The sequence below is a fragment of the Papio anubis genome, chromosome 17 (assembly GCF_008728515.1).
Source record: "Papio anubis isolate 15944 chromosome 17, Panubis1.0, whole genome shotgun sequence".
NCBI lineage: Eukaryota > Metazoa > Chordata > Mammalia > Primates > Cercopithecidae > Papio > Papio anubis.
Genome location: NC_044992.1, coordinates 15,805,646 through 15,832,588, shown reverse-complemented (window position 1 = coordinate 15,832,588; position 26,943 = coordinate 15,805,646). Strand labels below are relative to the sequence as shown.

The 26,943-nt window shown below is 39.6% G+C and overlaps 1 protein-coding gene across 13 annotated transcripts in view; it reads left to right on the top strand.

The window, feature by feature from the left end:
- Window positions 1–26,943, top strand: part of NCOR1 (nuclear receptor corepressor 1) — a 186,426-nt gene that overhangs the window by 20,020 nt on the left and 139,463 nt on the right. For all 13 annotated transcript variants that reach the window (XR_002517843.2, XM_021928189.2, XM_021928193.2 and 10 more), the window contains 3 exons: window positions 343–520; window positions 10,938–11,071; window positions 25,559–25,751. Coding sequence is in view for 12 of the 13 variants with exons in the window: in XM_021928189.2 (XP_021783881.2) it covers window positions 413–520; window positions 10,938–11,071; window positions 25,559–25,751 (435 nt within the window). In the remaining variant the exon portion in view is untranslated. The remainder of the gene's footprint in view (window positions 1–342; window positions 521–10,937; window positions 11,072–25,558; window positions 25,752–26,943) is intronic.

The window sequence follows — 26,943 nt, the reverse complement described above, 5'->3', positions numbered from 1 at the left end:
GCGGCTCATGCTTATAATCCCAGCACTTTAGGAGGCCAAGGTGGGCGGATCACGAGGTCAGGAGATCGAGACCATCCTGGCTAACACGGTGAAACCACGTCTCTACTAAAAAAGTACAAAAAAACTAGCTGGACATGGTGGTGGGCACCTGTAGTCCCAGCTACTTGGGAGGCTGAGGCAGGAGAATGGTGTGAACCTGAGGCGGAGCTTGCAGTGAGAATAGATCGCACCACTGCACTCCAGCCTGGGTGACAGAGCGAGACTCTGTCTCCAAAAAAAAAAAAAAGTAGTACACTTGGTGTTTTAGTTCTTATTAATTCTATTTTTTCCCATCCTGTTTAGGTGGTTTCCTGGAAACATGATTGTTTATTGGCGTTGATCTCACAGTCTGGTGAGGACTTCTTTACTGATAATGTCAAGTTCAGGTTATCCTCCCAACCAAGGAGCATTCAGCACAGAACAAAGTCGTTATCCTCCTCATTCTGTCCAGTATACATTTCCCAGCACCCGCCACCAGCAGGTAAGGAACAAATACTATGCAAATTATACATGTTTTTTGTATTTTTCTTTACTTTTCCTATTTAAGACACATGTTGGTCAGAAACCACCAAATTTACATTTTTTTAAGTGGCAAGAACTATTTACAAAGACGAGGAACCAAAGGTTGGGAATTAATTATTTCTGTCTTCTTACTGTGGTTTTATGCCGGATTTCAGGAGTTGAACTTGTCTTTGCTTTTGATGATAGGAATTGATGATAAATAGAAAACGTATCAATTCTCTAGAATTTCTAGGGTAAGACCTATATTTATACTCCCAAGTTGTGGTTGAGTTTTAAGCTGGCCAGATAACTTCGCATGTCTTGAGAGATGGCCAGGATAAAAACCTCTCTCTTCTTGAGAGATTGATGGTAGGAAGATTTGCATAGTAGGTAGGAAGGAAGGAAGGGATGGTAGATAGGAAGGAAGACTTTATCATAGGAAGAGTTTGTAAGAGATTGATTTACCTTGTGAAAAATAAAATATGAGGTGAAATAATAATCTCAGAGGGAGACCAAGGATATGTAAGAGGTTTAAAGAAAAATAGGAAGGGATGGGATAAAACGACCATCTCAGAGACTAAGAAAGCAGATTTGTCATCAAAATGTACTATGGGGTCCTACTGAGGACTCCTTTGAAGTGTAGTCATGATTACAGAGTTAGAATGGACATTCTTACATTGTTCCTGTGTAGGGAGGCATTTAGTCTTTCACCATTACATGGAATGTTAGTTGCACGTTTTTGTTGATGCTTTTGGTTGAAGAGGTTGCTTTCTGTTCCTAGTTTGAGAATTTCTGTCATGATTGGGTGTTGAATTTTGCTTGTATTGTCCCCCTACCCCAGTGTTATTCATCTGATTACCAATTTTCTGGATTATCGTTGCTGCTGGTTTTTTTAAAAAAATCAGGCCCGGCGTGATGGCTCATGCCTTTAATCCCAGCACTTTGGGAGGCTGAGGCGGGTGGATCACCTGAGGTCAGGAGTTTGAGACTAGCCTGGCCAACATGATGAAACCCCTTCTCTACTAAATATACGAAAAAATTTGCCAGGCATCGTGGCAGGCACCTGTGATCCCAGCTACTCGGGAGGCTGAGGCAGGAGAATTGCTTGAACCTGGGAGGCGGAGGTTGCAGTGAGTCAAAATTGTGCTGTTGCACTCCAGCCTGGGCAACAAGAGTGAAACCCCATCTTAAAAGAAACAAAATTAACTTTGCAATTTAGTTTATATATATACACATATATCTTTATTAATGCACTCATTATATGTGTACATTGTAACAAATTTTGAAAAATTCATAAACTCATAGAACCATCACCAAAATGAAGATGAACAACATTTCTAACACTCCAGAACGTTTCTTGGTACCCCATCCTCCTTGGCACCCCATCGGTGTCAGTCCTTCTCCCCCACTTCCTACTAACCTTAGCTCCTAGGAAACCACTGATCTGCTTTCTATCATAATACATTGTATATGTTCTGAGTTTCATGGGAACTCTTTTGTCTATGGCCTCTTTTGCTTCCCATGATACTTCTGTGATCTATCCATGTCTGGCATGTCTCGGTTCATTCCTTTTTATTGTTGAGTATGGGTATACCACAATTTATCCAGTCACCTATTCCAGTTTTTGATTATTATAAGTAAAATTACTTAGAAAACATATATCTATATATTTGTTGTATCTAGATTATTAAAAGAAGTATTGCCTCATTTTCTTAACAGTATCCTTTGGAGAGTGTACATTTTTTATTTTCATCAAGTCCGATGTACTTTTTTTTTTGAGATGGAGTCTTGCTCTGTCGCCCAGGCTGGAGTGCTATGGTGCCATTTCAGCTCACTGCAGCCTCTGCCTGCCGGGTTCAAACAATTCTCCTGCCTCAGCCTCCCGAGTAGCTGGAATTACAGGCATGTGCCACCACGCCCAGGTAAGTTTTGTATTTTTAGTAGAGATGGAGTTTCACCATGTTGGCCAGGCTGGGGTCGAACTCCTGACCTCAGGTGATCCACCCTCCTCGGCCTTCCAAAGTGCTGGGATTACAGGCATGAGCCACTGTACCCAGCCCCAATGTATTATTTTTATTGTTCATTTTTTGTGCTTTTTGTGTCATACCTAAGAAATTTTTGCCAAATTCACTAAGATTTTCACTTATGTTTTCTTCTCTAAGTTTTATAATTTTAGGTTTTTCATTTAGGTAAATTACCTATTTTGAATTAAAATTTTATATGTGACGTGGTAAGCATTGAGTTTCAGTCTTTCTGCATTAAGAATAATGTTAGCTTGGAGAGTGGTCTTTACTCCTGTGTTTTCTTAAGGGGTTTGCGTAGGATTGGTACTTTTTTTTTTGAGATGGAGTCTCGCTCTGTCGTCCAGGCTGGAGTACAGTGGCATGATCTTGGCTCACTGCAACCTCCATCTCCTGGGTTCAAGCGATTCTACTGCCTTAGCCTCCTGAGTAGTTGGGATTACAGGTGCGTGCCACCACACCTGGCTAATTTTTGTATTTTTAGTAGAGATGGGGTTTCACCGTGTTGGCCAGGCTGGTCTTGAACTTCTGACCTCAAGTGATCCACCCGCCTCAGCCTCCCAAAGTGTTGGGATTATAGGCATGAGCCACCGTGCCTGGCCTTCTCTCTCTCTCTCTCTGCCCCTCTCCCTCTCTTTCCCCCTCTCTCCTCTTTCTCCTCTTTCTCCCTTTGAGTCTTACTCTGTCACCCAGGCTGGAGTGGGCAATTGCATGATCTTGGCTCACTGCAACCTCCTCCTGGTTCAAGCAATTCTCCTGCCTCAGCCTCCCAAGTAATTGGGATTACAAGCGCCCACCACGTTGCCTGGCTAATTTTTTGTATTTTTATTTGCAACAGGGTTTCGCCATGTTGGCCAGACTAGTCTCGAACTCCTGACCTTAGGTTATCTACCCGCCTCAGCCTCCCAAAGTGCTGGGATTGCAGATGTGAGCCACCACGTGTGGCCCAGGATTGATACTTTTTCATCCTTAGATATTTGATATAATTTATCAGTGAAACTATTGGGCCCAGAATTTTTTTGGGGGGAAGAATTGAAATATGAGCTCCCTTTCTTTAATAGTTATAATTCAGATACTCAGTTTTTTTCTTGAGTCAGTTTGGATGTATTTTGTTGTTTAAGGTATCAGATTTATTGACATAATTTGTCACAATATTTCCTCATCATTTCAGTGCCTTTGATCAGATATGTTGCGATGTTGTTCCTCATGTGGATAATGTTTTTTTAAATTAATTAATTAATTAATTAATTAATTTTTTTTTTGAGACGGAGTTTCGCTCTATCGCCCAGGCTGGAGTGCAGTGGCCAGATCTCAGCTCACTACAAGCTCTGCCTCCCGGGTTCACGCCATTCTCCTGCCTCAGCCTCCCAAGTAGCTGGGACTACAGGCGCCCGCCACCTTGCCCGGCTAGTTTTTTTTTTTTTTGTACTTTTTAGTAGAGACGGGGTTTCACCATATTAACCAGGATGGTCTCGATCTCCTGACCTCGTGATCCGCCTGTCTCGGCCTCCCAAAGTGCTGGGATTACAGGCTTGAGCCACCGCGCCCGGCCTAATTTATTTTTTTTAATCAGTCTGCCAAGAGGTTTATCAGTTTAATAGATTCTTGAAGAACTACCTTTGGTTTCAGTCATTTTCACTATTTTCTCTATTTCATTGATTTCTGCTCTTTATTGTTTTTTTCCTTCTCTAATTGTCTGTGTATATATCATTTCTGACATCCTTCATTCTTTCTGTATATTCAGGTTTTCTTCTGATATTATTGTGTTTTTGCCTGAAGAACTTCATTTCTCTTAGTTTAGGTCTTTTGGCAATTAATTCTCTCAGCTTTTATTTGCCTGAAAAAGTTTTTATTTCTGAAGACTATTTTCACTAGATATAGAATTCTAAGTTGACAGTTTCAGTATTTTACCTGGCTAGTATGATTTCTAACTAGAAGCCTGTGGTCATTCTTAATTTTTGTTCATTAATGTATAAAACACATTTTCCCCCCTCTGGCTACTTGTTGTTTTTTTTGAGGCAGTCTTGCTCTGTCATTCAGGCTGGAGAGCAGTGGTACGATCTCAGCTCACTACAACCTCTACCTCCCGGGTTCAAGCAATTCTTGTGCCTCAGCCTCCTGAGTAGCTGGGGCTGCAGGCATGCACTACCATGCCCAGCTAATCTTTTTTTTTTTGAGATGGAGTTTCACTCTTGTTGCCCAGGCTGGAGTGCAGTGATGCAATCTTGGCTCACCACAACCTCCGCCTCCTTCAAGCGATTCTCCTGCCTCAGCCTCCCGAGTAGCTGGGATTATAGGCATGTTGCCACCATGCTCGGCTAATTTTGTATTTTTAGTAGCTACAGATGGGATTTCTTCACGTTGGTCAGGCTGGTCTTGAACTCCTGACCTCAGGTGATCCATCCGCCTCAGCCGCCCAAAGTGCTGAGATTACAGGCGTGAACCACTGTGCCAGGCCCTAACTAATTTTTTGTATTTTTAGTAGGGACAAGTTTTCGCTATGTTAGCCAGGCTGGTCTTGAACACCTGGCCTCAAGTGATCTGCCTGCCTTCGCCTCCCAAAGTGTGGGGATTTCAGGTGTGAGCCACTGTGCCTGGTCTCCTCTTGTTACTTTTTAAGAGTTTTCTCTTTATCATTGGTGCCTTGCTATGTTGCCTAGGCTGGAGTGCAGTGGTTTTCATAGGTGCAGTCCCACTGCTCATCACATAGGAGTTGTGACCTGCTCCTTTTTGTTTTTTTTTAACCTGGGCGGGTTCATCCCTCCTTAGGCAACCTGGTAGTCCCCCTGCTTCTGAGAGGTCATCATATAAATGCTGAACTTAGTGTAGATATCTGATTGGCATAGCCCAGAGCGGTAGCCCAGAACTACTGGGCTGAAGGGATCCTCTTGCCTCAGCCTCCCAAGTAGATGGGAATACAGGTGTGAGTCACGACGCCTGGCTGTTGTGCTTTTTGAATGAATACATTATTGTCCCTGACATTCACCAAGCTTCCTGATTCTGTGGATTTACAATTTTCATAAAATTTGAGCAGTTTGGGGCCATTGTTTTTTCAAATATTTTTTCCTGTCTCCTTTCCCCCTAGTTTCTATCTGGGACTCCAATTACTCATGTTGCATGTTATTCCACAGTTCACTGTACCTCTGTTCACTTTTTTCCTCCTGTGTTTTTAAATCCATTAGCTTCATTTTGCTATGGTATCATAGTTAGTGATCTTTTCTTTTGTACTTTTCAGCCTGTTGTTAATTTTATCCAGTGACACTTTTATTGCAGATGGATTTCATTTTTGATTAGAATATGAACATGAATTTCGTACTTTTTTAGTGCTGGCCTTTGTTATATTCCTGTAAAGAGAGATGAAGTCCTTCTGGTAGGAAATTAAGTTACTTTTGAGGCTTGTTTTTAAACTCTTAGGGCAGGTCTAGAGTAGTCTCTTTATTCTAGGTCTAATTTATTCCCCACTTCTAAGCTTGTCTCCTAGGGTTTCTGTTGAATGTCCCATGTATTCAGTGGGGTTTCCTCACTCTTGCTGGAAGAAATTTGAATGAGTTCTTGCCCTGAGTGAGCTCAGGGAATTGTTTGCTTTATAGTTGCTTCTAATTGTTCTATCACCAGAAATTATTTTTATCCCAGCCTGTGATATTTCTCCTTATGCATTTACAGACTAGAATTCAGACAGAGGCTTAAGGGATCCTAAATTCAGATTTCAAGAAATCTTTCTCTTTGAAACTCACTTCTGAAAGTTCAGTCCCTATGGCTTATCCAAACCTCGTACGGTTGCTTCTTCGATGACTGTGATTGTGGGACACGAATTAGGTTCCCTTCCCATGGCTGCAGTTTGGAAATTGCCTTTAGGCAGAGGGCCTAGAGTATGGTAGGTAGGGCTCACCTCATTTGCTTCATTTCTCTCAGTGATCAAGCCCTTTTTTTAGCTGTTGACTGTGAGAAGGTAATTCTGAGCAGTGTTACCTGCTTATACCTGGAAGCTGCAGTGCACTGTTGTTACTTTTATTTTACTCCTTACTCTTAATTTTTCTTGCTGGGTACATCCTTTAGAAATTCTTTCAGAGAGTATTGGCTGGGCGCGGTGGCTCATACCTGTAATCCCAGCACCTTGGGAGGCTGACGCGGGCAGATCACGAGGTCAGGAGATCAAGATCATCCTGGCTAACACGGTGAAACCCCGTCTCTACTAAAAATACAAAAAAAAAAAAAAAAACCCCAAAAATTAGCTGGGCGTGGTGGCCAGCACCTGTAGTCCCACCTTCTCGGGAGGCTGAGGCAGGAGAATGGCGTGAACCCGGAAGGTGGAGTTTGCAGTGAGCCGAGATTACGCCGCTGCACTCCAGCCTGGACGACAGAGTGAGACTCCTTCTCAAAAAAAAAAAAAAAAAAGAAAAAAAGAAGTTCTTTCAGAGAGTGTCTGTGGTTGGTACATCATTTGAGTTCTTGAATACTCAAAAGTTAGTAGCCTTAAAACTTGAGTGATGGTTTATTTTTTATTTCATTTTATTTTTAAAGACAAGGTTTCACTCTATCACCCAGGCCAAAATGCAGTAACACAGTCATAATTCACTGTAACTTTGAGCTCCTGGGCTCAAGTGATTCTCCCACCTCAGCCTCGTGAGTAGCTGGGACTACAGGTTTGTACCACCGCCGTGCCCAGCTGATTTTTAAATTTTTTGTAGAGATGGGCTCTCACTGCACAGGCTTATCTCAAACCACTGGCCTCAAGCTGTCCTCCTGCCTTGCCCTCCCAAAATGCTGGGATTACAGGCATGAACCAGCATGGCTGGTCAATGATGACTTAGTTATTCAATTTGTAGCTTCAAAGTTATTTTCCTCTGAACTTGGAATATGCTATTATTTGCTGTTTGCTTCTATTCAGTGTTGCTAATGAGAAGCCTGCTTTTATTATGATCCTTCTAACTTTGTAGGAAACCTGTTTTTTATTTCATGGAACTTATAACAAAGTTTCAATTTATTCTTGTTTTCTAATATTTTTATGTGTCCAGTATGGATTAATTTTAAAAATACATCCAGTTTTTTCCTTAAGCCCTTTTAAATCTGAAGACCATGTTTTTTTTTCTAACTTCAGAGAAATGCTGTTCTATTATTTCTCAGGATCCTGTCTCTTACCTGTTGATATGGGAAGTTGGAACTTTTTGCGCTAGCTCCCATTTTTAACTTTTCTTCTGTGGTTTCTATGTTTTTGTGCTTTACTGGGTACTGAGAGAATTCCTCAGTTCTCTCTTAGCTTTTCACTTCTGTGTGTTCAACTATTGTTTACATTCAGTGATTCAATTTTCAGTTTCTTTGATTTTTTTTTTTTTTGAGATGGAGTCTCGCTCTGTCACCCAGGCTGGAGTGCAGTGGTGCCATCTCGGCTCACTGCAAGCTTCGCCTCCTGGGTTCAGGCCATTCTCCTGCCTCAGCCTCCCGAGTAGGTGGGACTATAGATTCTGCCACCGCGCCTGGCTTATATTTTGTATTTTTAGTAGAGATGGGGTTTCACCGTGTTAGCCAGGACGGTCTCGATCTCCTGACCTCGTGATCTACCTGCCTCGGCCTCCCAAAGTGCTGGGATTACAGGCGTGAGCCACCGCGCCCGGCCTCTGATTCTTTTATTAAATTTAAAAAAAATTTTTTGAGACAGAGTCTGACTCTGTTGCCCAGGCTTGAGTACAGTGGCACGATCTTGGCTCATTGCAACCTCCACCTCCTGGGTGCAAGCAATTCTCGTACCTCAGCCTTCTGAGTAGCTGGGACCACAGACATGTGCCACCACGCCCAGCTAATTTTTGTAATTTTAGTACACATGGGGTTTTGCCAAGTTGGCCAGGTTGGTGTCAAGCTCCTGGCCTCAAGTAACCCTCTCACCTTGGCCTCCCAACGTGCTAAGATTACAGGCGTGAGCTACCATGCCCGGCCTACCATTTTATTTATTTTTTATTTATTTATTTTTTTACAAACCCTTGTGATGAGGGCTGACTTTTTTTTTTTTAATTAAAAAAAACAAACCAAAACAGAATCTCGCTCTGTCGCCGAGGCTGGAGTTCAGTGACTTGGTCTTGGCTCACTGCAACGTCTTTCTCCCAGGTTCAAGCGATTCTCCTGCCTCAGCCTCTGGAGTAGCTGGGATTACATGTGCCTGCCACCATGCCTGGCTAGTTTTTGTATTTTTAGTAGAGATGGGGTTTCACCATGTTGGCCAGGCTGGTCTTGAACTCCTGACCTCAAGTGATCTGCCTACCTTGGCCTCCCAAAGTTCTGGGATTACAAGCGTGAGCCATAGCACCTGGCCTATTTGATTGTTTTTGAGAATATTATTATTATTTTCTAAGTCCTTTTTATTTTTATCTACTGTTTTACCTGTTTCCTTGGATGTAAATTCTTTTTTGTTTTGGTGCCTTTGAAAAAACTTTTTTTTTTTTTTTTTTTTTTGTGAGACAGAGTCTTGCACTTTTGTCTGGGCTAGAGTGCAATGGTAAGGTCTCGGCTCACTGCAGCCTCCGCCTCCCAGGTTTACGTGATTCTCCTGCCTCAGTCTCCTAAGTAGCTGGGATTACAGGAGCACGCCACCACGCCCAGCTAATTTTTTGTATTTTTAGTAGAGACGGGGTTTCGTTATGTTGGCCAGGCTGTTCTCAAACTCCTGACCTTGTGATCTGTCCACCTTGGCCTCCCAAAGTGCTGGGATTACGGGCGTGAGCCACCGTGCCAGGCTGAAAAAGTTTTTTAAATGGTTTTGTTTTTTATGTATTCAACTTTATATCTGAGATTTCTTCTTAGACTATGAGTTATTTTTCACTCATAACTTACAGAGAAGGGCTCTCAATGGCTTTATCTACCCCCTGTTTTATCCTAGACAGCACAGTTTTATCTATGATTTTTAAAACATTTTTGTTGACACAGAATTCATATAACAGAAAATTTACCATTTTAAAGTATATAATATAGCAGCTTTTAATATATTCATTATATTTTGCAGCTATCACCATTACCCGATTTCAGGATATCTCCATCACCTGCAACGAAACCCCATACCTAATAGCAGTTTCAGTTCTCCTCCTCTCCCCATCTTTTGGCAGCCACCAATTCATTTTCTGTTTCTATGGATTTGTTGCCTTTTCTTTTCTTTTCTTTTCTTTTTTGTTTTCTTTTTAAATACAGTGTCTTGCTCTGTCACCCAGGCTGGAGTGCAGTGACTCACTCGGAGCTCACTGCAGCCTCTAACTCGGGCTCAAGTGATCCTCCCGCCTTAGCCTACCGAGTAGCTGGGACGTGCCACAATGCCTGGCTAATTTTTAAATTTATTTTTTGTAGAGATGAAGTCTCACTATGTTGCCCAGACTAGTCTTGAGTCTCTGGGGTCAAGCAATCTGCCCACCTTGGCCTCCCAAAGTGTTGGGATTACAGACGTGAGCCATAGCACCCAGGCTGGATTTGCTTATTATAGACATTTTATATAAATGGAATAATAATATGCGACCTTTTGTGCCTGGCCTTTTTTTTTTTTTAAACTTAGTATAATGTTTTCTATGTTCATCTGTGTTCTAGCATCTCTTCTTTTTTAAGGCTGAATGATATTCAGTTGTATGGTTATACTACATTTTGTTTATTTGTTCATTAGTTGATGGACATTTTGGTGGTTTTTTGTTTTTATTTTTTGGCTATTGTGAATAATGCACCCATGAAAAATTGTTTACTAGGTTTTGTGTGTGGTTTTATGTACTTGCAATTCTTTGGGGTATATACCTAAGACTGGAGTTCCTAGCTTATTTAATAATTTAGTAATTCTGTGTTTTTCTGTTTATGATTGAGTTAGCACAATAGATTTGTTTGGAAAATAAGTTTTTGCCAAAAAACAAAAACAAAGGAAAGGTACAAAAACAAACACAAAAAACGCACCTAGTTTTGATGGGAAAAACTACTACTCTTAACTAGCAGGTTGATTCTCTGGACTTCAGTTTCTTCATTGTAGGTGTGGAAGGATTTGATTAGACTTCCATGACCCTTCTTCCAGCTTACTCATTATGAATTTAGTATTGGAATGCTTTTTAGGATTTCATATTGAACACATGAGTTTGAGATTTTACTGACGTGAGTAATATGGATTGGGAGTTACTGTAATTTGTTATCAGAGGAATGAGTCAATATAGATTAAACTTGAAATTTCATTTTGGATTACTTTTAATGATATACGGTTAAAATGTTGATTATTTTAAGGAGAAGATTATATCAATGAAGGATTGAAATAGTCATTGCTCTTTCTTTCCATACTTAGTGGTCCATAACTACCTTTATACTTGCTTTGATTTCATGATGCTGTTCAGTTTTTGGTTAACAACTGATGTATGATTATTTTAATACTAGGAGTTCGCAGTCCCTGATTATCGTTCCTCTCATCTTGAAGTGAGTCAGGCATCACAGCTTTTGCAGCAACAGCAGCAGCAACAGCTTCGAAGGCGACCTTCCTTGCTTTCAGAATTTCACCCAGGTTCTGACAGGTAATGAGGTTTCTTTTATGTTTCTATTTAGGATTATAACTGTGAAGTATACAAGTTTGTGATTATTTTATATTTTTACTTTTTATTAACCAAGCCATGACTGGTCATTTATAGTTTACATTTTGAATTCTTTCTTGTTGGTTGGTTGCAGTAGTTAACAAGCTCTTAAAACTTGTTTCCTTAGTTTGGCATTAATATTATGTAGTAGAAAGGCAGTAAACCCCCTGGTCACCTGTGTGTCCTTGGTTATGTTCTATAGACTTGGGCTGCACATTAGAACCACCTGGGATGCCCAAGTCTCATCACAAAACACTTAAATCAATCTCTGGGGTTGGGCCCAGGCTTTATTTTATCGCGGAAGTTTTTCTGGTAATTCTGATTTGCAGCTAGGGTTTCCAATCAGTGATCTCAACTCTTCAAGCTTTAGTTTTCAAACCTCCTATAGAAATGGAGATAATAGTGGCATTGTCCTCAACTGATAGTAAATATTCTATCAGATAATGTAGGTCCTGTAAAATGCATAGTGGGTTCTCTTTTTCCTCAATGTCCTTACCATCTCTGCTTTCTTTTACTTCATTCTCATTCTCAAAGTTGTGTGTTTTTGTTTTTTTTGAGATGGGATCTTTGTAGCTCTGTTGCCCAGGCTGGAGTGCAGTGGCATGATCGTGACTTATTGCAGCCTCAGCCCCCTGGGCTCAAGTGATTCTCCCACCTTAGTTTCCCAGTCCAGGCAAATTTTGTAATTTTTGTAGAGATAGGATTTCGCCATGTTGAGGCGAAATTGAAGGAGTCTTGAACTCCTGAGCTCAAGTGATCCGCCCACCCCTACCTCCCAAAATAGTTAATTCTTTTTTTTTTTTTGAGAAGGAGTCTCGCTCTGTCGCTCAGGCTGGAGTGCAGTGGCATGATCTCAGCTCACTGTAACCTCTGTCTCCAGGGTTCAAGTGATTCTCATGCCTCAGCTTCCTAAATAGCTGGGATTACAGGTGTACACCACCACACCCAGCTAGTTTTTGTATTTTTAGCAGAGACGGAGTTTTGCCATGTTGACCAGGCTGGTCTTGAATTCCTGGCCTCAAGTGATCTGCCTGCTTTGGCCTCCCAAAGTGTCGGGATCACAGGCATGAGCCACTGCACCTGGCCAGGATTTTTTTTTTAAATTGCGTGTGTTTAAGGCATACAGCATGTTGTTATGGGATATGTATAGATAATAAAAAGGTCACTATGGTGAAGCAAATTAACGTATCCATCATCTCACAAAGTTACTTATTTTTGCTTTTTGTTTTTTTTTTTACTCTTAGGGCTGGACCAACTAAAATCTACTCATTTATCATGAATCCCAGATACAGCACAATATTATTACCTGTAGTCCTCATGTTGTACACAAGAACTCTAGACTTGTTCATTCTATATATCTGCTACTTTACATCCTCTGACTTTCATCTCCCGCATTTTCTTTCTACCCCCTGCCCCTGGTAACCACTGTTACCACTGTTTTGTTCTCTTTGTATAGTTCCTTTTTTTTTTTAAAGATTCCACATATAAATGAAATCATGCAATATTTTACTTTCTGTGTCTAGTTTATTTCACATAGCATAATGTTCTCCAGGCTTATCCATGTTGTGGAAGGCAAGATCTCTTTTTTTTTGAGGGGGGTGAATACTATTCCATAGTATATATATACCACAGTTTATGATTCATTCATTGACAGACACTTAGATTGTTTTTATATCTTGGCTATTGTGAATAATGCTGCAATAAACATGGGAATGCAGTGATCTTTACAAGATGGTGATTTCATTTCCTTTGGGTATATATCCAGAAGAAGGATTGCCGGGTCATATGGTAGTTCTATTTTTAATTTCTTTAGGAACTTCCATACTGTTTTTCATAATGGTTGTACTAATTTACATTACCACTAGCAGTGTACAAGAGTTCTCTTTTCTTCACACCCTCGTTAATATTTGTTATCTTTTGACTTTTTGGTAATAACTATCCTAATGGGTGTGAGAGTATCTCATAGTGCTTTTAATATACAGTCCCTGATGACTAATGATACTGAACATCTTTTCATATACCTGTTGGTGATTTTTGTGTTTTCTTTTGAGAAATGTCTATTCAGGTCTTCTGCCCATTTTAAAATCAGGTTATTTGTTTCTCTGCTATTGAGTTTTATGAGTTCTTTATAAATTCTGGATATTAATCCCTTAGCAGACACATAGTTTACAAATATGTTTTCTGTGTCTACAGGCTGCTGACTCATTTTGTTGTTTTCAGAAGCTTTTTAGTTTGATGTAGTCCCATTTACATATTTGTGCTTTTGTGGCCTGACCTTTTGATATGCAAAAAATCATTGCCAAGGTCAGTGTCCTGGAGTTTTCTCTTGCAGGACTTTTATAGTTTCTGATCTTGTAGTTAAGTCTTTTATCCATTTCAAGTTGATTTTTGTGTATGGTGTAAAACAAGGGTCTAATTTCGTTCTTTTGCATCTGGATATCTAGTTTTCCCAGCATTATTGAAGAGACTACCCTTTCCCCATTGTGTTGCTGTGGTGCCCTTGTCAAAAGTTAGGCGGCCATATGTTTAGATTTATTTCTGGGCTTTCTATGCTAATGATCAGTGTGTCTGTTTTTATGCCAATACCATATTGTTTTGATTACTGTAACTTGGTAGTACAATTTTAAATCAGGAAGTGTGATGCCTCTTTGTTTTTCTTTCTCAGAATTGATTTTGCTATTGGGGGTCTTTCATACACTTCCATGTGAATTTTAGGGTTTTTTTTCTATTTATGTGAAAAACGCCATTGGGATTTTAATAAGGATTGTGTTGAATCTGTACTGTATATTTCTTTGGGTTGTGTGTACATTTTTGCAACATTCTTCTGATCCATGAGCACATGATATCTCTTCATTTATTTGTGGCTTCAGTTTCTTTAATCAGTGTTTTATAGTTTTCAGTATACAGATTTTTCACCTCCTTGGTTAAATTTATTTAAATGTTTTTTAAAACTCTGTCATAAATTGTTTCCTTGATTTCTTTTTCAGTTAGGTTGTTATTTGTGTATAAGACTGCTGTTGATTTTGTATCCTGCAACTGTACTGGATTCATTTATTCTAACAGTTTTTTTTAAATGTGTGGAATCTTGGGGAACTTTTATATGTAGGATTGTGTCATCTGCAAATAGAGAAATTTTTACTTTTTCCTTTCTGACTGGATGGATGCCTTTTATTTCTTTTATTTCTTTTATTATTATTTTTTTTTGTTTGGTTGCTCTTGCTAGTACTTCTAGTACTATGTTGAATAGAAGCGTTTGCCACTGCTTCTAATCAACACAGTACTAGATGGGAAAACGATCCCATCCTTACCTTTCGTGGTATCTTAGTGGAAAATCTTTCAGTTTTTCCCTTTTGATTATGTTGTTAGTTGTGGAATTTTCCCAAATGGCCTTTATTTATGTTAAGGAACTTTCGTTTTCCTAAGCTGTTGAGTTTCTTAAGTCAAGAAAAGATTTTGGACTTTGTTGAATGCTTTTTCTGCAGCAGTTAAGATGATGTGTTTTGTTTTTGTTTTTACTTCTCTTCTTTTTACCAATAGGATATTTTATATTGTCGTTTTTTTCTTCTTGAATTTTTATTTCTTCTCCTCAGTAAAATTTTTTTGCTAACGTATTTATTCTTAATAGCGTTTTACTTACTGATGACTCTCATATATTTCTGCTACAAATACATATAGAAAGTTTGGGCCAGGCACTGTGGCTCATGCCTGTAATCCCAGCACTTTGGGAGACCAAGGCGGGCGGACCACGAGGTCGGGAGATTGAGACCATCCTGGCTAACATGGTGAAACACCATCTCTACTAAAAATACAAAAAAATTAGCCGGGCGTGGTGGCGGGCACCTGTAGGCTCAGCCACTCTGGAGGCTGAGGCAGGAGAATGGCATGAACCCGGGAGGCGGAGCTTGCAGTGAGCCAAGATTGTGCCACTGGACTCCAGCCTGGGCGACAGAGTGAGACTCCGTCTCAAAAATAAATAAATAAATAAATAAATAAATAAAATTTATTTAAATTTTCTGTGATTTTAGGCCCTGAGTGTTTAAAAGTTTTACTCTGGATTAAGTTATGACAATTAGTAGTAGTAGATCATTGAACAAAAAAGCATAAATATATGTATACATTTTATTACATTATTATTAAAAGCAAAAAGTAAAATCTTATTAAAAACATATCTTTTAATGAGAGAGGACTGGTTTCCCTTCCCCCAATTATTGTAATTTTTGAGTACTAATTACTGGAAACAGGCAGGCTTCTATGTGAATACTATTCCAATTTTTTTTTTTTTAAACAATGAATAATGTTCATATAAGTAGGCAGAAGTGGAATAAATTTTGTAGCTGCAATTTTGCTTAATTCTCTGAGTGCCTTCCAATTTCTAGACCAACAATCACAATTATCTGATGTCTAAAATTATTTTTTTGATCTTTCAGCTAAAATACAGTTTCTCCTTTGATACAAAAGCAAAGAATTAGAAACCACTTGGTTTGGAAAAAAGTTTGTTACCCATACTTTTGCCATTCTCTTCTTTCAGTATTGACATCATTATTTCAAATTGTTCTTTTGCAGTACTGGAGGTTTAGTTTTATTGGTTTTTCACTTTTTTTATTATCTAGGATAGAAGTTGCCAAACTAAGGCTAGTTAGTGCTGACCATATCTTGCCTGTCCTGTTTTTGTTGAGCCCTCAAGTTAAGAATGATTTTTTACATTTATGTGTTAAAATAAATTTTATTTTGTGTATTTGAGGTTTACATGATGTTATGGAATACACATAGTTTAGCCAATGAACATGCCTGTCATCTCACATATTTTGTTTTGGTGATGAACAGCTAAAATCTATCCATTTAGCCAAAATCCCTGATATAATATAATTGTATTAACTTTAGTTCTCATGTTATACATTAGATCTCTAGACTTGTTCATCCTACACATCTGCTATTTTGTATCCTTTGACCTGCATCTCCTTATTTCCCCATCCCCAACTGCTAAACCACTGTTTCATTCTCTAGCCCTGTGTAATTGAGTGCTTTTTTTTTTTTTTTTTTAATATTTCATATATAGGGGAGATCATGCAATATTTTTCTTTTTGTGTCTGGCTTATTTCAGCATGGTTTCAGCGTGGTCCATCCACGTTACGGCATATGAAAGGATTTTTTTCCTTTTTAAAGCTGAATAATATTTTATTTTATATACATATATATATACACACACATACACACATACATACATATATATGTATACACACACACATCACATTTTCTTTTTTTTTTTTTTAGACAGAGTCTCACTCTGTCACCCAAGCTGAAGTTCAATGGTACAACCTTGGTTCACTGCAACCTCCACTCCTGGGTTCAGGCTATTCTCCTGCCTCAGCCTCTGGACTAGCTGGGACTACAGGCATGTGCCACCATGCCCAGCTAATTTTTGTATTTTTAGTAGAGATGAGGTTTCGCCATGTTGGCCAGGCTGGTCTCGAACTGCGGACCTCAAGTGATCCACCCACCTCAGCCTCCCAAAGTGCAGGGATTACAGGTGTGAGCCACTGTGCCTGGCCTGCACATTTTCTTTATCTATTCATCTGTCAGTGGGCATCTAGGTTGTTTCTATATATTAACTATTGTGAATGATGCTGCCGTGAACATGCGAGTGTAGATATCTGGTGGTTGTTTTTTTTCTTTTGAGATAGGTTCTTGCTTTACCACTCAGGCTGGAGTACAGTGGCATGATCATGACTCGCTGCAGCCTGGACCTCCCAGGCTCAAATGATCCTCCCACCACAGCCTCCCAGGTAGCTGGCATCACAGGTGCATGCCACAGTGGCATGTTAATTTTGTATTTTTTGTAGAGACAGGGTCTCACTATATCCAGGCTGGCCTTGAACTCCTGGCCTCAAGCGATCCTTCTGCCTCAGCCTCCCAAAGTGCTAGGATTACAAGCATGAACCTCTGAGCCCAGCCCAGATATCTTTACGAGGTGGTGACTTCATTCCTTTTGAGTATACAACCAGAAGAGGGACTGCTGGGTCTATAGTAGTTCTATTTTTAATTTCTTTGGAACCTTTCATACTGTTTTCCATAATGGCTATAACAGTCTACATTCCCACTAACAATATACTAGGGTTCCCTTTTCTCCATACCTTTGCCAACATTTGTTATCTTTTGTCTTTTGGAGAATAGCCATCCTTACAGGTGTGAGGTGAGATCTCATTGTAGTTTTAATTTGCGTTTCCATTGTGATTAGTGATATAGAGCGCCATTTTATATATCTCTTGGACATTTTTATGTTTCTTTGGAGAAGTGTCTGTTTAGGTCCTTTTCCCATTGTTTTCACTTCTCTTAATATATCACATTGATTGATTTGTGTGTGTTAAACCAGTCTTGCATGCCGGGGTAAATCCCACTTGCTAGTGGTTTGTAATCTTCGTAATGTGTTGTTGAATTCAGTTTGTTAATATTTTATTTTATTTTATTTTATTTTATTTTTTTTTTTTGAGACGGAGTCTCGCTCTGCCGCCCAGGCTGGAGTGCAGTGGCCGGATCTCAGCTCACTGCAAGCTCCGCCTCCCGGGTTCACGCCATTCTCCTGCCTCAGCCTCCTGAGTAGCTGGGACTACAGGCGCCCGCCACCGCGCCCGGCTAGTTTTTTGTATTTTTTAGTAGAGACGGGGTTTCACCGTGTTAGCCAGGATGGTCTCGATCTCCTGACCTCGTGATCCGCCCGTCTCGGCCTCCCAAAGTGCTGGGATTACAGGCTTGAGCCACCGCGCCCGGCCTGTTAATATTTTATTAAGGATTTTTGCATCAGTGTTCATTAGAGAGATTGGCCTCTAGTTTTGTTTTCTTGTGATGTCCTTGACTTAGATATCAACTTAAATGCCATTGACTTAGATATGCTGGCCTCATATAATGTGTTGGGAAATATTCCCTCTAGCTCTATTTTTTGGAAGAGTTTAGGAGGAGTTGGTAGATATTTTTCTTTGACTATTCAGTACAGTTCTGCCATGAAGCCTTCAGATCCTGGAGTTTTCTTTGTTGACAAGTTTTTGATTACTTCTTCAGCCTCTTCATTCGTTATTGGTCTGTTCAGGCTTTCTACTTCTGCCTAACTCAATCTTGGTAGGTTGTATTTTTCTAGGAATTTATCCATTTCCTCTATTATGCAATTTACTGACATATAATGGTTCATATAGTTCCTTATGATTCTTTTCATTTCTGAGGCATCTGTTGTAATTTTTTCGTTTTCTTTTTTTATTTTATTTATATGAATTCTAAGGTGTTTTGAAATATAATTACCTTATAAATTTCCTTTCTGATTTCAGCAATTTTATAAGGTACCTGATTTTCCATTTCAAAAATATGCTCACTGTTTAGGTTATAAGATGATCAAAGATTTGAAATATAATATAATTTTTTTTGAGACAGAGTCTCACTCTGTTGCACAGGCTGGGGTACAGTGGCGTAAGCTTGGCTCACTGCAATCTCTGCCTCTCATGTTCAGGCGATTCTTCTGCCTCAGGCTCCGATTAGCTGGAACTACAGGCACTACAAAAAAAAAAAATACTTTTTTTGTATTTTTAGTAGAAACAGGGTCTCACCATGTTGGCCAACCTGGTCTCAAACTCCTGACCTCAGGTGATCCCCCGCATCAGCCTCCCAAAGTGCTACGATTATAGGCGTGAGCTACCACTCCCAGCCTAAAATTATTATATAATACATTTCTTGGTTAAGTTTGGAGAGAGAATTCAGATTACTTGTCCCCTGATACCTAAAAAATATACAAAAATATTTATTTTTCAAAAAGGCTAAAAATTTACCCTTTTATGAACAAGGAAAGGCATATAGCTATTGTCAAAAACTTGGAAAAGTGGGATTCACAGAAAGAATTACAAGTATCTTGAATGACTTGGCCTCCTATTTTCTATTTTTTTTTTTTTTTTTTTTTGAGACGGAGTGTCGCTCTGTCGCCCAGGCTGGTGTGCGGTGGCACGATCTCGGCTCACTGCAAGCTCCACCTCCTGGGTTCACGCCATTCTCCTGCCTCAGCCTCCCGAGTAGCTGGGTCTACAGGCGCCCGCCACTGCAACCGGCTAATTTTTTTTTGGTGTTTTTAGTAGAGACGAGGTTTCACCGTGTTAGCCAGGATGGTCTCGATCTCCTGACCTCGTGATCCACCCGTCTCGGCCTCCCAAAGTGCTGGGATTACAGGCTTGAGCCACCGCACCCAGCCTATTTTATTTTTTTGAGACAGTTTCGCTCTTTTTGCCCAAGCTGGAGTGCAGTGGTGCAATCTCTGCCTCCCAGGTTCACGGGATTCTCATGCCTCAGCTTTAAGAGTCGCTGAGATTACAGGTGCCTGCCTCCATGACCGGCTAATTTTATATTTTTAGTAGAGATGGGATTTCACCATGTTGGCCAGGCTAGTTTCGAGCTCCTGACCTCAGGTGATCCGCCTGCCTCAGCCTCCCAAAGTGCTGGGATTACAGACGTGAGCCACTGTGCCTGGTGAACATGAGTTTTTAGAAAAGAAAATTTTAAAAAAGCGATATTGAAGAAAATAAGTTAGTGAAATCCTAGGATTTCTCATGAATATTCCTTGATTGGAGAAAATTTAAATTGGTGGTGGTGAATGGTTTGCTTGAGAATTCCCATTATGCCATCCTGGTTTCTTAACAGCTGCAGAAAGGACAGTTGGGATGTGCCATTCTGTAAAGTGATGAGCCAGAACCTTCTGGAGTGGTCTACATGTCTGGCTGGTAGAGGGGGCCAGAGTCCTTAGCAAAGGCAGTTACAGCCCTAACCAAGATTTTTCCTCCTTTGCCCCACTTCCTTGCTCCCTCGGGTCGTAGAACAGTATATAGGAAGCCATACCAAGTCTTCCATTTGCAGAGAAGATGAACACATGCCAGAAAAAGTGGGAACAATCAAGGAGAACCTACCCAGACTATCCCACACCAAGAGAAAGGCTGCCACAATGTACCTGAGCAGGAGGGTGGGGAATGGCACAAACAAGGTGAATATATTCCTAGAGAAGAAAATTAAAGCAACACAGTATGCCAAAAATAAAATCACCATGGGTAAGAAACATAAAGAGCATGCCTCGTAAGTGCTATGCACTATAAAAGAACTTAAATAATGAAGTATTCAAAAACAAAATGATAAGACAGACAAATGGGCTAAGTGTAGTTCAGACATTTGACTGCCCTCGAGATATAAAATGAGAAAGAAAAGGAATAAAGTAGATGTGGCTTAAGGTAAACCTTGTCTTAGAACAAAGTCTTGATATAATTAGAGTGAGTACGGAAGAAAAGGACAAAGATTAAGACAATTAGAACTTGTAGGGAGGACAAATAAAGATCATCCAGTATACTATAAGAACATGTTTTTGAGGTGGAAAACCTGATAAAGGAACAGTAACAATATTCATAATACAGAAATTCCCCATAAAGTTAAGGAAGAATCGATAGAATCTATAGATTGATAAAACACCTTGTTCCAGGAAAAATTTGTACAGAAAGAATGATCCATACCAAGACAGATCATGGTTAAGGAATTAAATTGCGAGGATAACTAAAAGAATTAGGAAGTCAGGAACAAAATAAATGCTCCACAAGGTGGAAGAATCAGGCTGCAAACGTCTATATAGCAGAATTGAGTGACTGAAGATAGTGGGGCAATAGCTACAAAGTTCTGAGTAAAAGAAATTGATATTCAAGAATATTATACCAGACAGTTTAACAATAAAAGCAACAGGCAGATGTTCTTAGACATGAAAGCACTGAGCAATTATAGCATCTAAAACTGAAAGAGGCCGAGTGTGGTGGCTCACACCTGCAATCCCAGCACTTTGGGAGGCCAAGGCAGGCGTATCACCTGAGGTCAGGAGTTCAAGACCAGCCTCACCAACATGGTGAAACCCTATCTCTACTGAAAATATAAAAAATTGCCGGGAGTGGTGGCGCACGCCTATAATCTCAGCTACTCTAGAGTCTGAGGCAGAATTGCTTGAACCCAGGAGAATTGCTTGAACCCAGGAGGTGGAGGTTGCAGTGAGCCAAGATTGTACCACTGTACTGTTGCCTGGGAGACAGAGCGATACTCTGTCTCAAACAAAACAAAACAAATCAAAACAAACAAACCAACCTGAAAGAATTTCTTTTTTTTTCTTTTCTTTTTGTTATTTTTTTTGAGACGGGAGTTTTGCTCTTGTTGCTCAGGCTGGAGTGCAATGATGCGATCTTGGCTCACTGAAACCTCCACTTCCTGGGTTCAAGTGATTCTCCTGCCTCAGCCTCCCGAGTAGCTGGGATTACGGGCATGCGCCCTCACACCTGGCTAAATTTTTTGTATTTTTAGTAGAGATGAGGTTTCTCCATGTTGGCCAGGCTGGTCTCGAACTCCTGACCTCAGGCGATCCACCTGCCTCGGCCTCCCAAAGTGCTGGGATTATAGGCATGAGCCACTGCACCTGGCCTGAGAATTTCTTGATGACCGATTCCAGCCAAATAAAGAATGGATGCCACGGTAAGAGGATTGGTAGTAAGCCATAAACCCATCTTTTTTGTTTGTTTGTTTGTTTGTTTGTTTTTAAAGAGACAAAGTCTCCAAATTCCTGGGCTCAAGTGATCCTCCTGCCTCAATCTTCTGAGTAGCTGGGATTACAGGCGCATGGCATTGTGCCTGACTAATTTTTTTTTTTGTAGAGACAGAGTTGCTATGTTGCCCAGACTGGTCTCAAAACTTCCAGCCTCAAGCGATCCTCCTGACTTGGCCCCCTAAAATGATGGGAAACATGTGTGAGCCACTACATCCGGCAACTAGGGCACAGGAAAATTAAGAAAAACATTGAGTATGGAACATTCTCTTTTTATCAAGAAATCAGACTGCTTTAGAATTCTTTAAAATTCAAACGATAAAGTGTAGTTATTTAAATGTGTTTTGTAATTTTAATTTGTTTTAAAGATGTTTAAGGATGGTGTTACTAGATGACAAAAGTCAGTAAAATGGGGAACTTTACAAAGTTTGCAAGCCTACAGAGTTTTGTTTTTGTTTTTGTTTTTTTTTTTTTAAAGACATGAGTCTCGCTTCATCGCCCGGACTGTTGTGTTGTGCAGTGGCATGATCTTAACTCACTTCAACCTCTGCCTCCCGGGTTCAAGCGATTCTCCTGCCTCAGGTTCCCGAGTAGCTGGGACTACATGCGTGCACCACCACGCCCGGCTAATTTTTGTATTTTTTGTAGAGACAGGCTTTCACCTTATTGGCCAGGCTGGTCTCGAACTCTTGACCTCAAGCGATCCACCTACCTTGGCCTCTCAAAGTCTTGGGATTACAGGCATGAGCCACGGCATCCGACCCTACAAAGATTTCTTTATATGAAAATTTGGTGTTAGGTTTTGTTTTGTTTTGATTTGGTATACCACATTTTATTTATCTATTTTCATCAGCTGATGGGTGTTTGGATCATTTTTACTTTTTGACAATTATGAATAATTCTGTGAACATTCATGTACAAGTTTTTGTTTGGGCATATATTTTCCTTTCTGTTGGTTAGATACCTAGGAGAGGAATTGCTGGGTCATATGGTAACTCTATGTTTATTTAACTATTTGAGAAACTACCAGATCATTTTCGAAGTGTACCATTCTACTGGTGTTAATTTTAAAAGGCAAATACATTAATTTAAATTGGAGATTTCATGCTTAGTTGTACCAGAACTCCTAATATTAAATTGTACTTAGCAAAGATTTTTGTAGTTTATTTAAATTTCTGAGATTTTATACATTATATATTTATTTATGGCTGAGTAGGTTTGTTCTTCTAAAAAGGATTGGCGGGCTGAAATGGGAAGTAGTCTGATTTCTAGATAGAAAAGGAGCATTCCATACTCATTGTTTTCTTAATTGTCCTATTCCTTGGTTTCCTTAGTTTCTTCTCCAGTACTGGGTATGGTATATCTCACCTTCTAGCTTTGATAAATCTCAGAGGCAGAGTTGCTGGAAATGAAATGTCATACTTGAAAATTATGCTTTTGTAGGTTATGTTCTAACTGAGGGGGCAACTGAGGGTGGAAGTCCAGGTAAGGCATTACTTGGGTAGATTACCTCTGGCCTTAGTGGAGGATGAATCTTTTGATTATAATAGCTTTGTAGTAAGCTTTAAAAGGTGAAGTGTGAGTTTTCCAACTTTGTTCTTTTCCAAGATTGTTAGGCTGTTTGTAATCCCTTGAGATTCCATATGAATTTTGTGATGACTTTTTCTATTTCTGCAAAACAAGCCAATGGCATTTGATAGAGATTGCATGAATCCACAGGTTGCTTTGTGTAGTATTGTCATTTTAATGACATTGTCTTCCAACATATGAATTTGAGATTTCTTACTATGTATTAAGTCTTTTGTTTCTTCGAGCAATGTTTTGTGGTTTTCAGCGTTTAAAGTTGTAAGCCTCCTTGGTCAAATTTATTCCTAGCTATGTTCTTTTGGGTGCTCTTATAAATGTATTGTTTTTGTTTTTTGAGACAGAGTTCCGCTGTTATTGCCCAGGCTGGAGTGCATGGCACGATCTCGGCTCACTGCAACCTCTGCCTCCTGGGTTGAAGTGATTCTCCCGCCTCAGCCTCCTGAATAGCTGGGATTGCAGGCGTGTGCCAGCACGTCCGGCTAATTTTGTATTTTCTAGTAGTGATGGGTTTCTCTATGGTGGTCAGGCTGGTTTCGAACTCTCCATATCAGATAATCCGCCCGCCCCGGCCTCCCAAAGTGCTGGGATGACAGGCATGAGCCACCGCACCTGGCATAAATGTATTGTTTTTAAAGTTTCATGTTTGGATTGTTTAATGCTAGTATATAGAATACAACCGAATTTTGTGTGTTGATTTTGTGTCCTGCAACTTCGATGTATTTATTTGTTAGCTCTAATAGTTTTTTTTGCCAATTCTTTAGGGTGCTACATATGGAATCATGTTGTCTTGAATAAAAATGCTTATTTCTTTTTAATTTGGATACCTTTTATTTCTTTTTCTTTCCTAGTGCTCTGACAATAATTTCCAATATCATATTGAATATAAATGGTGAATGCAGTCATCTTTGTCTTGTTCCTGAAGTTTTCCACCCCATCATTTTTTGTGATGTCACTCTGAATTTTAAGATAATGGGATTCTATGTGTTGAATGAGATTTAAAATTTTGAAGTATAATAATTTTTACAGAATTTAGCATTCAGGCCGGGTGCGGTGGCTCATGCCTATAATCTCAGCACTTTGGGAGGCTGAGGCAGGTGGATTGCTTGAGCTCAGGAGTTTAAGACCAGCCTGGGCAATGTAGCGAGATCTCATCTCTACAAAAATTAGCCCGGCATGTTAGCTCTCGCCTGTAATCACAGCTACTGGGGAGGCTGAGGCAGGATAATCACTTGAATCTGGGAGGTGGAGGTTGCAGTGAGCCAAGATGGGGCACTCCAGCCTGGGCCTCAAAAAGCAAATGAACAAACAAACAAAGAATTTAGCATTCATTTCATTGTCTGTCCTCAATATGAAACATAGTGATTCTGTTTTCAATGAAATATTGCTTTACAAAGCATTAGTTTACAGGTTGTCTGTGAGATACAATATCACCTCTGTAAACATCTGGTAGAAAATGAAAAGTCAAATTAATGAGCACTCACGAGCAGGACTCAACAATACATCCTGTAAAGAAATAAAAGATTCTGATCTTCAAGTCGCGTATTTAGGGAAACTAGACAGAATACATGTTTTGGGGGCCAGGATGATGTTTTAGAAGCAATGTTGGATTTCTCCTCAAGATACTTGTCTTTAAGACTGAATCGTACCTCATAACTGAAGTCATTTCTCTTTCTATGTAGCGGTAGCTGGGAGAGTTTTATTTCTTGCTTGTTTTTATTATTGGTTGAAAAATGGTGGCTCTTCTGGTTTATATTATCCCAAATTTAATTATTATGGCATTTTAACATTTAAAAATATTAGTTTATAGATATTCTTCAGCAACTAAATTTTCTGCAAATGTTTTGTTTTGTCTTTCACTTCCAGATTAGTTTTTAACCCTCTCCTCAAACATTTTTTTTTAAGACGGAGTCTCATACTGTTGCCCAGGCTGTAGTGCAGTGGTGCCATCTCAGCTCACTGCAACCTCCACCTCCCAGGTTCAAGCAATTTCATGCCTCAGCCTCCTGAGTAGCTGGGATTACAGGGGCCTGCTACCACGCCCAACTAATTCAAACCTTTTTTAGAAATTAGAATTGAAGTTGAATGGTACTATAGTGAGGTATATATTCTTCGGGGGTGGGAACAGAAGGGGTACAGGTTCACTTTGAATGCAAGCATGACTTCTTCATTTATTATTTCAAAGTCTATCCAGGGATATTAGCAGGGAGTTGTACATCACTTACAAATTTTCAAGTGTTTATTTTCTTTGTATGTATTAGGCCTCAAGAAAGGAGAACTGGTTATGAACCGTTTCATCCAGGCCCATCCCCAGTGGATCATGATTCACTGGAATCGAAGCGACCACGGCTGGAACAGGTTTCTGATTCTCATTTTCAGCGTGTCAGTGCTGCGGTTTTGCCTTTAGTGCACCCACTGCCAGAAGGGCTGAGGTCTTCTGCAGATGCTAAGAAGGTAAATATTTGTTCTCTTACCCTGTGGAGTTGTAGGTTTGTAATGTTTGTTTAGTTGTATTCATGCATAGCATCTCAAAGAAAGTCCAATGACGCCAGTCTCTAAAGGTTAGTGGTATGGGAAAGTAAAAATTTTGTTAAACAAAGCTAGAAACCACAGATGAGTGCTCCAGACTGCTAAAGTGAGCACTTTTGCCTTTTTGGTAAGTGAAAACAATCCAAGAAGACTGCTCCCGTAAAGAAGAATTTCTATTAAATAATGCTCAAGCATTTTTGTATTGGCTTGCTGGCTATAAAATGTGGTCAGAGGTACTCAAGACTACTAGTTTTGTTAAATCTTAATTAAATTTTAAATAAGTCCCTTAAATTTAGTAGCAGTTTATTAACTGCTATATGGGAGAAAACACATCTAGGTTAGATTTAATTGTGCTTATAAGTTTTATACAAAAAAAATTGTTCCTAATTTATATAAGTAATACATACTTATAGAAAACTTGGAAAATACAGAGGAAAAAAGTTACTTGTAATCCTATAACTTGGAGATAATGACCCTCCCCCAGTTTTATTGTGGAATAAAACTTGTATATATTTATGGTGATATTTATACAGTGTGATATTTTGATATATGTATACATTGGGAAACACATCAAGCTAATTAACATATCACCTCACGTAGTTTTTTTTTTTGGTGGTAAGAACATTTAAAATCCACTCTTAGCAATTTTTAAGTATATAATACATATTATTAGCTATAGTTGCCATGCTGCACAAAAATAACAAGTTTTAATATTTGGCTATATTTTGTGATATTTCAAACAATGAGAGTTCTATTAATAACTTTCCCCATGCACTTATTTTTATTTACCCATCTTTTGTGAAATGTTTGCTCATGTATTATGTCCTTGTTTTGTTGCTGTGTTTACCTTTTTCTTTCTTTTTGTTTTTTTTTTTGAAATGGAGTCTCGCTCTATATCCCAGGCCCCCAGGCTCCCAGGCTGGAGTGCAGTGGTGCAATCTCGGCTCACTGCAACCTCTGCCTCCTGGGTCCTGGTTTAAGCAATTCTCCTGCCTTAGCCTCCCGAGTAGCTGGGATTACAGGGATGCACCACCATGCCCAGCTAATTTTTGTATTTTTAGTAGAGACAGGGTTTCACCATGTTGGCTAGGCTGGTCTCTTGAACTCCTGACTTCAT